Source organism: Mirounga angustirostris, unplaced genomic scaffold (assembly GCF_029215605.1).
Source record: "Mirounga angustirostris isolate CCGP_5_RB_7025 unplaced genomic scaffold, mMirAng1.0.hap1 SCAF_1, whole genome shotgun sequence".
Lineage (NCBI taxonomy): Eukaryota > Metazoa > Chordata > Mammalia > Carnivora > Phocidae > Mirounga > Mirounga angustirostris.
This window is the reverse complement of record NW_026991709.1, coordinates 66,469,052-66,485,079: the sequence shown is the minus strand read 5'-3', so window position 1 is coordinate 66,485,079 and position 16,028 is coordinate 66,469,052. Positions and strand designations below refer to the sequence as shown.

At 39.6% G+C, this 16,028-nt stretch overlaps 1 protein-coding gene across 2 annotated transcripts in view; it reads right to left on the bottom strand.

Moving 5' to 3' along the window:
* Positions 1-42: 42 nt before the first annotated feature.
* FAM162A (family with sequence similarity 162 member A) overlaps positions 43-16,028 on the bottom strand; it is a 28,006-nt gene continuing 12,020 nt past the window's right edge. The window contains exons 2-6 of one of the 2 annotated variants that reach the window (XM_064597718.1): positions 13,657-13,968; positions 9,292-9,414; positions 6,750-6,858; positions 2,802-2,910; positions 43-314 (exon numbers count right to left, since the gene is read on the bottom strand). In XM_064597718.1, coding sequence (XP_064453788.1) covers positions 222-314; positions 2,802-2,910; positions 6,750-6,858; positions 9,292-9,414; positions 13,657-13,729 — 507 coding nt within the window. In that variant the 5' untranslated portion in view covers positions 13,730-13,968 and the 3' untranslated portion in view covers positions 43-221. The remainder of the gene's footprint in view (positions 315-2,801; positions 2,911-6,749; positions 6,859-9,291; positions 9,415-13,656; positions 13,969-16,028) is intronic. The other variant, XM_045902980.3, reaches the window with a different exon arrangement.

Sequence of the window (16,028 nt, the reverse complement as noted above, 5' to 3'; positions counted from 1 at the left end):
GCTGAAAGGCTGCATTTAACCTGGATCCAAGCCACAAAAATATAGACAAGCCGTTTAAGGAAATTTATTTGTCCCACTATATCAGAAATGGGGGAAATTATAAGTCGGTGCAAACCACACTTTCATGAAATGGATCCTCATACTGTATTCTTTTTAATACAGGCTAATTGCTGCAACATTATTCCTGCAATTTCAAAATCCAGCCAACACGGATACCTCTGCTACTCTGTTTTGGCTTTCAGAGCTGCTGCTTCTCTCAGGCGAGCTTTTTTTTCTAAGTTCAGCCTTGTTAAAGACTCGTTTCTTTTGACAGCCTAAAGTGAAACAAATTTGAACAAGTGATTATTTATGCAGGTTTGGGAAGAATGTCATTACCCTACACTGATGTCAGCTGATTAACTAGGGCAGCACAGGCCCAGAATGCTCTGCCGTGGGCACACTGAGCCCAGAAGCCCCCTCCGTGTGCCTTCTGCTTCCTCTAAAACTTCACAGTCCTACAGTAGCCCATCCAGTCAAGCACGAGAGAAATGCCACACCCTCCACCTTCTCTTTCTTTCTGGCCTGTTTCTTTAAATCTAGCTTCTTCCCTTATCTTTTCCTTTTTCCTCTCTTTAGTATTGAATACCTTTTTGTTTCCATTTCTATCCTTTTTTTCCTTTTACTTTTCTTTGTTGCTACCATTTTTCCTTCCCCAACTCATTTGTATACTTTCATACCCTTCTAACTCCTTACTCCTCTTTTACCAAAAATATTCAGCTTTGGGGATCCCAGACTTTACCAAATACTGTGATTGATGACTCTCAGCAGTATCTATCCCACTACTCCATCCTTTGACAGCAAACAGCAGTGGGGGAGAGACAACCATCCTCTTCCCTTGTTTCCCTCCATGTGACCTGTTACATGCCTGTGAAGCTTATATAAGCAGACCAGTTTCAAAAGTTCTATACCAAATAAACTAGCACCCTATATATAAGGAGGGATTTTCTTATATCTGTGTAATTTCACATGTAACAAATTAGGTATGGGAAGGGAGAGGAGAATGGGAATGGTAAGTTGATGGTGAGGACAAAATATGATGGCTTATTTTCTCTTCCAAATAGCAGTAAGTCTAAAAGTTCTTCATTCTAGTAGCATTTACCAACTTGTAAGAAATGGATAGTTCCACATAAAACAAATGAGATGGTTTTCTGGCATATAAAGGAGAGAAACTCTCTTGAAGTACATGGTGTATACCCTTAGATGAGGCTAGAAGAAATCCCAAGGGGTAACTTGTTTCTAGAGTATTTAGACTTAGTATAAATACTTATATAGTATATATATATATAGTATATATATAGTATAAATAAATATATATAAATATATATAAATATACTCAGCTTAGTATAATCAAGTATACAAAAGCAATGCAGACTTCTTGGAATTCTAGAAGCCCCTATGTCCTGTCCACATGCTTCTGTAGGTTTCAATCTGAGAACTAAGCATGAGAAGTCAAAGAGGAAACCAGAAGAAAATCTGAAGTGGGGTAGAACAGAGATGTCAAAAGATGTCAAAAGAACTTCACTCAGTCCTGCACACTTGTGCTCCCATAAGGTCAGTCTAAATGGTCAGTGTTTTCCACTCCAAAAGTCTGAAGAGAGCCAGAAGTTCATTTCCTTTTACTCTGCACTCACTGGGGATAAGGGAAGTCAGTTACTGCTGAGTTGGTAGAAGAACCTTTTTAATATCTGATAATAGATGTAAGACATCTCTTTGTACATGGTAGCTGTGATATATAAAATTAGACATGGTATTAAAATAAGTGTTTGACCAGTGCTGCTGCATATTTAAAAAACCCTCTCTTTTAATCACAAGATAGTATTATATGAGTTTGGGAACTTGCAAACTTGGCTCTAAATTTTTATCCTGCCACTTACTAGGTATGTGACTTTGGGAAAATGATTTAGTATCTCTAAGCTTCAGGTTCCTCTTTTATAAAGTATGGATAATAAGAGAACCTACTGCTTAGGTTCTTAGGATATTGTGGTGCGTTTAACAGTGCCTGCTATATAATGAGCCCTTAATAAGTGGGAGCAATTTTACTATCACCTCAACTAGGTCTAGGTTCAAACTCTGGCTCTGCCGTTTAGGAGATGTGTGACCTTGGGCAAAGTAGCAGAGCTTTCTAAGCTATGTTTCCTCATCTATAAATGAGGTCCTAATAATAGTACCTATTTTGTCATGCTATTGTGAGGTTCAAATGAAAGAGAAGCCAAGTGCCTAGAAGACAGTGAGTATTCAATTAATGATAGCTATTAATAATGATATAGGTTAAAACAAATATTTCTGGCCTTAACTGCCTCTGTACTTGTTTAGGAGCTATTGTCCTTACACATATGGCCCAGTGTGGCTGAGCTTCAAATCCAGAACAGTGACTAGCATGCTTACCAGGGCTAAGGCAGTTGGAGCGTGGATAAATATGCCCATGTACTGGAAGTGCTTTACAGACATGCTGGTGTCGTCATTAAATACACCAGGGACACTTTTCTGGCTTCACATTATTTATGACATCTGTGATAACTAAACAGTTTTTTTTACTTTATGCAAAACTAATTTAGTCCTTTACCTTGCCAAAATTAGGATTTGCTATTTATGCCCACGCATGACATCCCAGGTTTGTCCCTGCTGTGTCTCATTTTGTTTCTTATCATTTCTCATGTAGAAAGTAGCCCCCTCTTCTCAAGAGAATAAATATGAGGGTTGAACCCCTAATTTCCTTTAGATCCTTTGTAGAAAACAGAGACAGAGAGGCAGTCCATGCTCACCTTCTTGCCCTCAATAACCATCCAGATGCATCCTGCCACTGTCAGGGCAATCATCGCGTAGCTGACCTTCACCCGGATCTTGTTCTTTGCAGCATCAAGCATCTCAAACCTAGTAACACAATGAGATTATGAGAGAAAGTTAATTTTTCTCTTTCTGAAGTGGCCAGTAGGAAATAAAACTCTGTGTACCACAAATCAGAAGTGGAGTGGTACCACAAATAGAAAAAAAAAAAAAAAAAGATGTGGGGCCTGGAAATCTTGTAGGATTTTGGGGAAGATGAGGCATTTTCACAACTCACTTTAAACTTACTAATAACATCCAGTAAGATAGCACAAACTTGGGGCGCCTGGGTGGCTCAGATCGTTAAGCGTCTGCCTTCGGCTCGGGTCATGATCCCAGGGTCCTGGGATCGAGTCCCACATCGGGCTCTCTGCTCCTTGGGAGCCTGCTTCTCCCTCTGCCTCTCTCTCTCATGAATAAATAAATAAAATCTTTAAAAAAAAAAAAGCATAAACTTAAAAGTAAGAAAAACAGAAGAAAGCGTCAAGACAAAGTGGATCCAGGAACAAAGGGGGAAAAAAGGCAAAGTGTATTAATCTATGCTTGCTATGGTGGTCCCCAATTTTGGCTTTCAAGTTTCATATCAGCAGCCAATGCTAAAAGTGAAAATAGGAGCTGTTTCTTCCTGGGGTTCTTCAGAAGACGTTATATGATCCAGTGATTGTCTAACAATATCCTGACAACAGATACTCCAATGAGCTTCATGAGTTTCGTGTATTTCAACACAAATCACAATTCAGAAAACAAATGTGGAAGAAAGTTAAACAATATGCTCTTTATACCCAAGTTTTCGCTCTCTGCCTTGAACCAGGAATGGATTTAATAATCTAAATCTAATACTTAGATTTAGAACCAGGAATAGATTCCAGAGACTATCTGAAACAGCAGAAAGATCCTTTAAGCAATGTTCCCTTAATGTTTACCTTTTAACTAATGTTTTGCTAAAACTGCATGACAGTGAACTTGAGACTGTGCTCTTTGGCAAGTACTGCTTTGAACCTGTCCACTGAATGCAGACCCAGGTGCCGTAACAGAAAATTGAGGACTGGATTATCATTCTTGTGTGAAAGCTAAGAGGCCTACCAAGGAAGAGTCTAAAGAGAAGGCCATTCCACCTTTGTGATTCTGTATGTAGGCAGTGAGTTGCGGTTCTGTTACGTGAGTCTAGTATAGCCTCAGGGCAAGGCACGAAGAGTCCAGATGGACCCTTGACACAGCACTGGCCTACTCAGTAGGGGTGTAAATAGGAAGTGATTATCTCTAGATGATGGGATGAAAGTGCTAACTACCGTCTTTCCTTTCTTTTTTTCCCCAGATTTTTAACACACATTACTTTTGAAATCAGGAGGAAAAAAGTACTTTAAAAATGCTTGGGGGCGCCTGGGTGCCTCAGTCGGTTAAGCAGCTGCCTTCGGCTCAGGTCATGGTCCCAGGGTCCTGGGATCGAGTCCCACATTGGGCTCCCTGCTCTGCGGGGAGCCTGCTTCTCCCTCTCCCTCTGCCTACTTGTGTTCTCTCTCTATCTCTCTGTCAAATAAATAAATAAAATCTTTAAAAAAAAATAATAAAAATGCTTGGAAGGACGCACAGGGTCCAGGCATTGCAGGTGGTAGGAGAAGCCTGAAAGCATAGACATTGTGATATAAGAGCTGGGACCCAGTGAGGCAGCAATGTAAACGGAGTTCTCCAGGCACTGAAGCTGGGCCTGCAGGGTGGTGAGAGGAACCAGGGACAATTGCTAAGAACAGTGAATTGCTCTATTAAGAGCATCTGAGAGCCCACCAACCATAAACTAACTACCCATGTTGACAATATTTTATGTGAACTGGCATGTCCAATTAAAGTGCTGTGATACTCCTGAAAAGTAATATATTTTACTTTTCATTAGAAGTATTCTACATTTTGGGGCCCCTGAGTAGCTCATTCAGTTAAGCATCCAACTCTTGATTTTGGCTCAGGTCATGATCTCAGGGTCGTGGGATCGAGCCCTACATCGGGCTCCTCACTGAACGTGGAGCCTGCTTGGGATTCTCTCTCTCCCTCTGCCCCTCCTCCACCCCGCTCTTGTGCCAGCGCTCTCTCTTAAAAAAAATTTTTTTATATATTAAAATTTAAAAAAATTATATATATATATAATGTATTATTATGCATATAATGTATTATTATACATTAAAAGTATTTTACATTAAAAAAGTAAAATGCATTTAAATAAGGTCATGAGGTTGCCCTCCATGCTATAGGAAGCAATCAGAATGGACAAGTTAAGCAGTGCCTATTCAGACCTACCAGCATATGGATGAACACTTGTCCAGGCTCAGAGCAGAACATTCTAGGGTGACTTGGTAGTAATTTGGGCTTGAGGGGGATCTTGGAACCACCCCCAAGGCAGACTGAGGAAGGTGTTCCATGGTAAAATCTATATAGCACCTATTAGGACCATGGGTATGCAGCAGCTTGTTTTCTCCTGGAATATTCAGGAAGAAATTAAGACACACGCAAGAAATTATCAGGGGCGCCTAGGTGGCTCAGGCAGTTAAGCGTCTGCCTTCGGCTCAGGTCATGATCCCAGGGTCCTGGGATCGAGCCCCACATCATGCTCTCTGCTCAGCGGGAAGTCTGCTTCTCCCTCTCGCTCTGCGTCTTCCTGTGCTCGTGCTCTCTCTCTCAGTCTCAAATGAATAAATAAAATCTCAAAAAAAAAAAAAAAAAAGAACTTAATATCATTGTTATTTCCAGCTTGCTCTTGTTTTCCAGGAGAGTACACTGTCACTTTAGCTAAGAAGGACCGGGGCTTTCCTGCTGAAATAATTTTAGTGAAGATAATGTGCTATTTAATTTGACAGGCAGAAGCAGAATGGCTGTTAAAGCCCTTGTAAACAAAAAAGCAAATCACACTTCTCTTCCTGGGAAAAGATACCCTGAATGAACTCAGATCGTTTAAAATCATGCCTTGAAACCAGAAGCCAGAAGGTCCAGGAACAGTTTCTCACCAGAAGGGAATGTCTAGGAGCTTTGTCCCAAGTCCCTGTCTCTGAAAAGGATGACGCCCCACAGGGGAGATTGCACCTGCTTCTCAGCATCTCTCTTGGCCAAGATGCAAATCAATCAGGGTCTTTAACATCAGGCTGGAGCAGTGGTCTTCAGTCAGGGTTTTTTTGTTTTTGTCCCCTCTGGGGACATTTGGCAATGTCTGGAGACCTATTACACTGAGCGTTACTGGCATCTGGGGGATGAAAATGCCAAGCAAGGGTGCTGCTGAACATCCTACCATGTACACGACAGCTCCCACCAACAGAGAGTTATCTGGCCCAAAATGTTGATAGCACTGGGGTTGAGAAACCCTGGGTTAGAGGAATCTATACTTATCCACAGACTCTGAAAAAGTCCCAAGACCCGAGTTAGGGCTGGGTTCAAGGAAGTTGGTGACAGGGACAGGAAGCATGCTTTTTGGGATCCCAGAAAGAGAATATGTTGCTCTTAAATACTTTTATGTCTATGTTGAATACTTTAGTGGGTTTTGTAGAATATAACTATTATTTATTGTCAGTGGTACCTAACTGATATACCCAGATTAAAAATAAGCTAAGAACAGTGAATATCACTGCTTGGTCACATTTCTGTAGCTCGGAGAGGAAATCAATCAGTTGACTTCAGAGTACCTGACAGGTCTCCACTAGGCACAACATAACATATCAATGATAAGATACAAGATTTTCCAGCACTGTTTTTACTGCAAGTACTTGCCAAAGAGGAAACATTTTGAGAAGTGAAAACTATTCTAAAATTTGGTTGAAAGTTTTTAAATAGTCAGACTCAGAGGAACTGTTTTGCCTTTGAAATCAGTGAGAAAGAAAAAGCTGCTTATAACCCCTATGTTTAGCACTCACGAGACAGTCTCTGGGATTTCATCTTCCTTTTTGAAGCGACCTGACCATACCAGGATCTTCCTCTCCCAGTGTGTAGGTTTGTGTAATGGCACTCTGTGGCTGTAAGTGTCTATGAGAAAAACAAGACAAGATTCCTTATTTGAGCTTATAACTCTCAAATTTAGCAATTAAAAAAATGCTATGTATGCTCTTTAGCTATTCATGAAACAGAAACATTGAGAAACCTCAAGCTAATTAGAGCTTTATTTGAATGGAATTTCTTAGGATGCCTCATTTCTCAAACGAGGTTCCAAAATTCTGTGGGGACTGAGGTAAAATAAAAGTATTATTTCCTAGCCATTGAAAGTTGAAAGAACACCATGTTAAACAAAGATATAAAGGTTGAGAAGAACTAAGAAGGGAACAGTGAGAAGCTTATTTGACTTCAGTAGAAAAAGAAAAAGGTTATAAGGTAAAATAAGATTACAAAAGACCCTGAATGCCAGGCTAAGCTTTTTAAACCTGATTTGGGAATCACTGTACACTTTGAAGCAAGGAAGAAGTTAATGTTTTAGAGGATTAATCTGCATAATAGATGGAAGAGAGAAAGGAAGAAGTTAATGTTTTAGAAGATTAATGGGCATAATAGATGGAAGAGAGGAAGGATAGGACAGAGTGGGCAACAAGTTCAAATGGGAGGTTGTAATGCAAGAAAGGTGGTATGGTCTGAACTGGAGTTGTAACGGTGAGAACAGAGACAAAAAAGTCCATCTGAAGATGACTGAAAGGATTTGGAGGCTGATTAAGACAGGAAGGAATCAAAGAAGAACCTCAAACTTGAATGAGTAAGACAACAGCAGTACTGTTAACCAAGATAAGGAGACTGTGAAAAGAACCAGTTAGGAAAAGAAAAGGCATGAATGCCATTTTACATAATATCGAGTCTAAATTTACGCCATCTGAATAGGTTTCATTAATGAAGTCAAAGTTGAGATAATCATTGGTGCAAAGGGAGCCAGTGAAGGTGATAAAGACCCAAGAGAGGAGACAGGAGAAAGGTGCAGCAGAGGAAAATGGAGTGGCCAAAGAGGCAGATGAATAAGAAAGGCACACAACAGCAGACTGGAAGAGAAAGTCTTTCAAAAAAAGAAGTCACTAAAGGAGCAGAAAAAGTTAGGGAATCGCAGAATGTTAGGGTTAGAAAGGACCCTGGAGATAATCTCATCCAACTTCCATGTACTGCCTACATCTCTTGCAGACAGACCATCTCCTTCACTGCTGCCTACACGACATACTCATTCCCACCTCCACACCTTTGCTTGTGCTGTTCTTTTCACTTATTCAGAATGCAACAGCAAAAGGAACTGGAAAGTCACTAGGAAAAAAATCCATAAAAAACTGATGGTGAGAGCAGAGGTTTAGAAGTACAGAAATAGCATTGCTGTAGTTTTATCGTTTAACCCTTCCAGCACTTGGCATAGCTCTATAGTTGTTATTTTTTTGTTGTTTTCATTTTAAGTACATTAAAGACAATTTGGAAAGTATAGATGTAAAAAAAGAAGATAAAAACTATCCCTAATGCTCCTGTCATAGCATAATCACTGTATTTCTATTTTGGTAGTGTTTCCTAAGTCTTATCCCCATAAGTATGGGGATTTATATGTTTATTTATATAAACTTATATATTTATATGTGTATCATGCTATGCTTACATACAATATAAACTTCTGTATCCTGCTTTGTTCACTGACATTATGACAAACATTTTCCATGCCAATACATGGTATTTACAAGCACCATTTCCAACAGCTGCATAATTCCATCAAGTAGATCTAACATACATGATTAATCATTCCCAGATTATCTGACATTTAGATTAGTTCTCATTTTCCTATTACATATAAAATATGGGAACATCTTTACACTCAGAGCTTTTTTCTATAATAGGGATTATTCCTGAGGCTAGATCCCCAGAAATGAAATACCAGGTTGAAGGGTATAAACATTTTTAAGTTCTTGATAAATATTCTTTGAGGATAGTTCTTTTCTATTTACCAAGACCTGCCTGACCCTAGTATACTCCCATGAAGAAGTAAGAAGCAAATAGCTCATGGGACCCTACAGTTTATACATTATACTCCTTGTTTCCACAGTGGACAGTGACAAGATAAGAATAAGACTAACGATGGCTGAAATTAATGCCCAAGCCAGAGGCTAGCCCTAGTTATACTGTACCTAAAATATCATTTCCCAATTTGGTTCATCTTTGGGGTTCCTTAAAAGACCAATTCTAGATCACTATTTCATTTGATGCCTCTATTCTCCAACAAAAAGCTCCAGTCTAATCCTGGAAACAAGAGATAAAAAGGACAGATGAGGAAAATGAAGAAAGCATTGCTTCATATGAGCCAATATAAGTACAATTTGGGAGGCATGAACTATAAGAAAGGGTAGGACATAGGAACCCCTGGAACAACCTGTCTTTTAGGTTCTTTTGATTCCAAGTTGTTTCACTCTTTGGGAACTGCTTAGTCTGTAACTGGAAAAATGAATAAAAACTTACAGGGTGGAGCTTTTGGACTTTCTTGTGGTTTGGCACAATATCCATTTATTCTCTTCAAGTCGGAGTTTCTGCTAAGTCTTAGAGATGAGGAAGCACCTCTTTCATATAACCTAAAATAACTTCCTAGAAAAGACAGAAAATGTTTCAGAGAAAGAAAATCTAATGTTGTCTCAAAATAAAAAATGCCTACAAAGTATATATTTCATTTACAAAAATTAACTCATTTAAAAAGTGAATATACTACTCTATGTAAGACACACGTATTTAAAATATGATATTTGGTCCTATTTTAAAATATACATGTTTATAAGTTAGAAATTTATACTCTAGGGGCGCCTGGGTGGCTCAGTCATTAAGCGTCTGCCTTTGGCTCAGGTCATGATCCTGGAGTCCCGGGATCGGGTCCCACATAGGGCTCCCTGCTCGGCGGCGAGTCTGTTTCTCCCTCTCCTACTCCCCCTGCTTGTGTTCCCTCTCTCACGGTCTCTCTCTCTGTCAAATAAATAAATAAAATATTAAAAAGAAAAAGAAAAAAATTTATACTATAAACATTTTATCAGCTGTAAGTTTTATAAAAGTACTTCTCACATGTATCTTGTCATAACAATGGTTCTGGTGGAAATATTACATATTATAGCACTGGGCAGTTTAGGTAAAGATTAGAACCTCCCACAAGTGATAAACCAGGATGCCAAGTTGTCAATACTACTCTGGTAAATTCTGGGTAGGCTGCAATGGCAGCAAGGGGCTCAAGAAAGCCTTCTTCCACCCAAGCCATAATTCTCCAACTGGAAATCAAATTTAGATGTAATCATGAATTGTGTAAAATTTTTAAATTATATATTTAAAAATGTATAAAACTATATTATATATAATTTTTAAAATCTAAATTCTAAGTACACATAGGGATCAGTATTATAAATCTCCATTGTACTCACCACCCAGTGTCAACAACTAAGCCAATAAATATGGTTTCATCTGAACACCCCCCAACTCCCTACTGAATTATTTTTTTTATTTTTAAAGATTTAATTTATTTATTTTTGAGAGAGACAGAGAAAGTGAGAGAGTCAGGAAAGGGGCAGAGGGAAAGGAAGAGAGAATCTTCAAGTAGACTCTGTGCTGAGCGCACAGCCCAACATAGGACTCAATCTCACAACCCTGAGATCATGACCTGAGCCAAAATCAAGAGCTGGATGCTCAACTGACTGAACCACCCAGGTGACCTCCTACTGAATTATTTTAAAGCAAATCCCAAACATCCTATTTAGTTCATCTATAAATACTTCAGTATGCATCTCAAAACAGCAACTTCTCAAAATCATCCAGAATACCATTAGCTTAATTAAAAAATATTATATCCTTGATATTAGCATATTATGATCAAATAAATTTCCCCAATGGGCTTATAATTTAATAGTTGGTTTATTCTAAATAGGGGCACACTGAATATGGTTGTTGTGTCCTGTAGAGATCTCCCCCTCCTTTCTTGTTATTTGTTGAAGAAGCTAGGTCATTAGTTCTACAGAATTTCCCTCATTTGGGATTTTGGGGAGGGTATCCCCTTGGTGTTGTTTAACATATTCTTCTAAATTCTTTTTCTTATAAACAGATTTTTGAGGCTTCATCAGATTTAGGTTAGAATTTTTAGCAAGCACGTGCACAGGTGGTGCTGCATACTTCCTACTGTATCCTACTATACCGATCCTACTGTATCAGTCTGACTCATACCTTATAAAGACCTCCCTCAACCTTTCATTTGATGTTTTTAGCAGACATTGATGATGTTATCTAGATCTATTATTTCAATATGGGTTGTAAAATGGTCTTATTCTACATTAACTATTTGATTATCCTAAGGTAAAAGCCCACAAGAAATGTGGAATAAATGCTTGGTTCTTTCCCTTTGCCAGTTTTCAAATTAATGGATTGCTTTCCTTGCAGCCTCCACAGGTGATCTTTTGTTTAAAAATAACACGGGGCGGGGGCACCTGGGTGGCTCAGTTGGTTGAAGGTCCAACTCTTGGTTATGGCTCAGGTCATGATCTCATGGGTTGTGGGATTGAGCCCCATGTCCAACTCCACGCTCAGCAGAAGGTCTGCTTAAAGATTCTCTCTTTTTGCCCCTCCCCACTCTTATACATGCACACTCTTTCTCTCAGATAAGTGGATAAATCTTTTTAAAAAATGAATAGAAATAACATAAAGAACTCTTGCATTTTAACACATGTACCCCAGCCCATTTCAGTCATTTTTCTTTTTGATACTCAGTCTCATTTTTAGTCATTAGGGACCCTTCTATGTTGGCTCCTGAGTACTTTCAACATGTGCTCAGTGATCATTGATAGCTTCCTTACTTTCTGACATGATATTACAGATTCATTTTGAATGCTTTCTGCCCCTGGTTTGGAATTTAGTATGCTCTGGTTCCTTTAAAGAAGTATTTTTAGAGATGCCTTAGGAAGACTCATTGTTACTGAGTTTGTCATTGTTTCCATGCCTTCTCAGTAAACAAAACTAGGAAATGCATTCATTCTTAAAACAAATGTATGCTTAAGAACTTAGTTTCAGGGGGCGCCTAGGGGGGCGCAGTCGGTTAAGCGTCCAACTCTTGGTTTTGGCTCAGGGTCGTGAGACTGAGCCCTGCTTGCATTGGGCTCTTCACTCAGCTTGGAGTCTGCTTGAGATTCTCTCTTCCTCTCTCTCTGCCCCTCCTGCTCATGCTCTCTAAAATAAAAATAAATGTTTAAAAAAAAACTTAGTTTCAGTTAGCCACTTTCACCTTCAGCCTTAGCATGAAATTTCTAAATCAGTCATAATTAATCAGAAGTCAAAGGAGAGACAGCCAGAAATAGTTTTGATGAGGGTGAGAGGAAAGAGGGGGTGATTCTGAGTATGGGAGTCATGGTACAAGAGAGAGACCAAGGCTGGTATAGGATTCAGAATCAGAAGCGCCCTACAGTCCTAGAACATGGAAAAAGGGGAGCGCTATGAAGTACAATGGAACAGAAAAGAAAGCTGGAAAGGCACCAGTGATAAATCTGATTAGTGTCCTGGCACTGCCTAATGCTCTGTGTAACCAAAAAAGGAATGCCCAAGACTTGCCTTTAATGCAAGAAGAATGTGCTCTCACAGCTATGTGGATAAAAGCTCACAGGAAAGTTCAAGTAGTTTTTAAAATCTATTTGTTAGTAGACAAATAGTCTGTACCTTTGCAGTTCCAAACTTCAACTTGGATATCTTTGTAGCTTCAGAGTTGGAGCAATAAGGGGAGGCAAAAGAGGGAATAGGAGTAAAATATGGTCAGAGGTGGGCTTCCCAAAGCTGGTGAGAAACATGATTTCTTCACTTTTTTTCTCTTGTTGTTAAAAAAAATTTAAATGTAACAATTTAAAAGATACTACTATAGACTTTACATTTTATTTTTTTAAGATTTTATTTATTTATTTGACAGAGAGAGAGAGACCGTGAGAGAGGGAACACAAGCAGGGGGAGTGGGAGAGGGAGAAGCAGGCTTCCCGCTGAGCAGGGAGCCAGATGCGGGGCTCCATCCCAGGACCCTGGGATCATGACCTGAGCCGAAGGCAGATGCTTAACCATCTGAGCCACCCAGGCACCCCCTTCTATAGACTTTATATGGGCATATGTTTATATTTGTGTAAAGATTTTTAAAGTAACACTTACTGACACATACATAACTCCATATCATAAACGTTATTTTTTTAAAGGATTTATTTATTTTGGGGGGGGAAGGACAGAGGGAGAGGCAGAGAGAGAATCTAAAGTGGACTCCCTGTGACCCTAAGATCATGACCCAAGCCAAAAACAAGAGTTGGACGCTTAACCGACTCAGCCACCCAGATGCCTCAAATTCATCCTTTTTAAAGTGTATAATTCAGTGGTTTTTAGCTTATTCACAAAGTTGTGTACTGACCACTACCATCTAATTCCAAAAGATTTTCACCATCCCAGAAATATGTTTCAAATTTTGATGAGGTCCAACTTAATCCATTTTTTTTTCTTTTGTTGCTTGAGCTTTTGGTGTCATATACAAGGTCACAAAAGCTTCTATGTTATCTTCTAAGAATGTTGTTTTAGTTTTAACATTTAGGCCTGGTCGATTTTGAGCTAATATTGGTATATTATGTGTGGAAAGGATCCACCTCCATTTTTCTGCAGGTGGAAATCCAGTTTTCCTAGCACCATTGGTTGAAAAAACAATTCTTCCCCCTGTTGAATTGTTTTGGCACAATATAGAAAATCAATTGACCATAAATGTGAGGGTTTATTTCCGGACTCTCAATTCTATTCCATTAATCTATAGTCCCTTGTATTCTATCTATGTTGTATTAGCTTAGTGGTTACCTAACCATTGGACAGGGACGTCCTTCGACGCTTTCCACCAGCAAGTTTGCCAGCCTTTGCCAAAGGGCTTCATGTGCCTGTCGCAGCGTGCTCTGGGGTGCGTCGGGAGAAGCTGTTCCCAATGAATTAGCTGAGTCAGGTGAAAACCAGGCAAGCCCAGTGGGTGGGAGTTTCCAGGGAAGTGCCAGACAAGCTAATGGTAACAATTCTTGGGGGCTGGGGATTTTAGGGAGCTTCAAATCCATTCTCTTCAGTGCCTGCTAGAACTGCTGGTTTTCCTTGAGGCTATTCATTTTCAAGGCTACTGTGAAGCTGACAGGAGATAGAAAACTGTTAAAGCTATTATAAAGCTTGCTGTTCTTACCATGTTTAAGTCATTTTTCTTGGATAAATGCTACTCAGATTGTCACAAGCCTCTGGTTATTTACTAGTTCTGAAAAAATTTTAAGAATTTTTCACAGTGTTTTCATTGCTTTTATTTTTTTTTTAAGATTTTACTTATTTGAGAAAGAGAGAGTGTGTGTGGAGCAGGGGAGGAGCAGAGGGAGAGGGAGAATCAGACTCCACACTAGGCACTGAGCCGATGCAGGGCTCCATCCCACAGCCCTGAGATCATGACCTGAGCTGAAATCAAGAGTCGGATGCTTAACCCACTGAGCCACCGAGGTGCCCCTCATTGCTTTTATACAGGAGTGGATTTTCAGAGATCCTCTTACATACCAGAAATTGGAACCTGTTTATATAAAGATTATGGTTATTTGCCCTCTAAATTCTTTCATAAGGGGCCACATTTATTTCATTTTCTGTCTGTAATCCCAGAAGGCCTTGCCCAGGTCTGGGTAACCAGCCCACCACTGCCACCTAGTGGTAGTAAGTGTGCGCCAGGAGGAAAGTAGATCAATCCCCGCGTAATCCATCTCCGCTCCTTTTCTCATTTTAAATGCGGATAATGTAGTATTTACTGCCCAGGACTGATTTGAGGGTTAAGTGGAAAAACAAATGTGAGAGCATTTGGTGAGACGCTTGAAACACAGCAGGGCCTCTAAATTTTAAGTTTGTTTTTTGAAGCGCTACTTAAACTAGTAATTTTCAAAACATTTCCATAGCACTTTTCAATTTTACCCCTAAAGTGGTCAGAATTTCTCACCAAGGCAACTTTATGCAGTTACCAGGGCATGAAGATATTCTATAAAACTTTTTTTTTTTAAAGATTTTATTTATTTATTCATGAGAGACAGAGAGAGAGAAGGAGAGGGAGAAGCAGGCTCCCAAGGAGCAGGGAGCCCGATGTGGGACTCGATCCCAGGACCCTGGGATCATGACCTGAGCCGGAGGCAGACGCTTAACCATCTGAGCCACCCAGGCGCCCTATTCTATAAAACTTTACAATAGTTTTTCATAGCTCTAGGGATTAAAACAAAATGCTGTAATGCTGTGATTCTCCAACATCAGTGTGTGTCAGAACCACCTGAGTGGCTTGTTAACACAAAGCACTGCGGACTCCTACCTCTACTTTCAGAATCAACAGTGCTGGGGTGGAGGCTGGGAATCCGCATTCCTAACAAGTTCCTAGGTGAAGCTGCTACTAATGATTTGAAACTACACTTTCAGAACCACTGTGTTTGGGTTTTTTTTTTTTTTAATCGTGGTAAAATATACATAACATAAAATTTGCCATTTTTAAGTGTACAGTTCTGTGGCATTAAGTATATACACACTGTTGTATCACCATCACCACCATCCATCTCTAGGACTTTTTCATCTTCCCCAGGGAACCCCTTATTTACTGTGACCTACAAGGCCCCATCTCACACCAGCCTGCCCCATTCCCTTCTTGCAGGCACTGAGACAGAAAGGAGCAAGGTTAACTGGCAGTGAGCTATAAGGTCCACAGGAAGCAAAAAGAATCTGTAATTATTTTCTTAGGTATTGCCTTTCCCCATCCCTCTTAATTAGAATGGAGGCAATTCAGGAGAAGAAAAAACAAGGTGCCTCTCGGCTCAGTTTGGGTAATAATGATAAGGCAAAAATGCTATCACGTACCCCTAATTATTACCAGTCACATAAATGCATGTTTGGAGATATTCACTCAACAAATAACAACTGAGTACCTACTGTGTGTCAGGCATTGTTCTAGACAATATATAAAACAGATAAAAATCTATGCTAATAAAACTTACATTCCACTGGAAACAAAGTATATATACATATGTGTGAGCATGCGCACACACCCACTCACACACACACACACACACACAGATAGTAAATGAACACTGAAAACAAAGAGAAAAAATGAACACTGGGAACATGACATGAAGTGAAGTGTTTGTGTGCTAGGAATGGGGTGTGTGTAGGAGATTTTAGGTAGACTA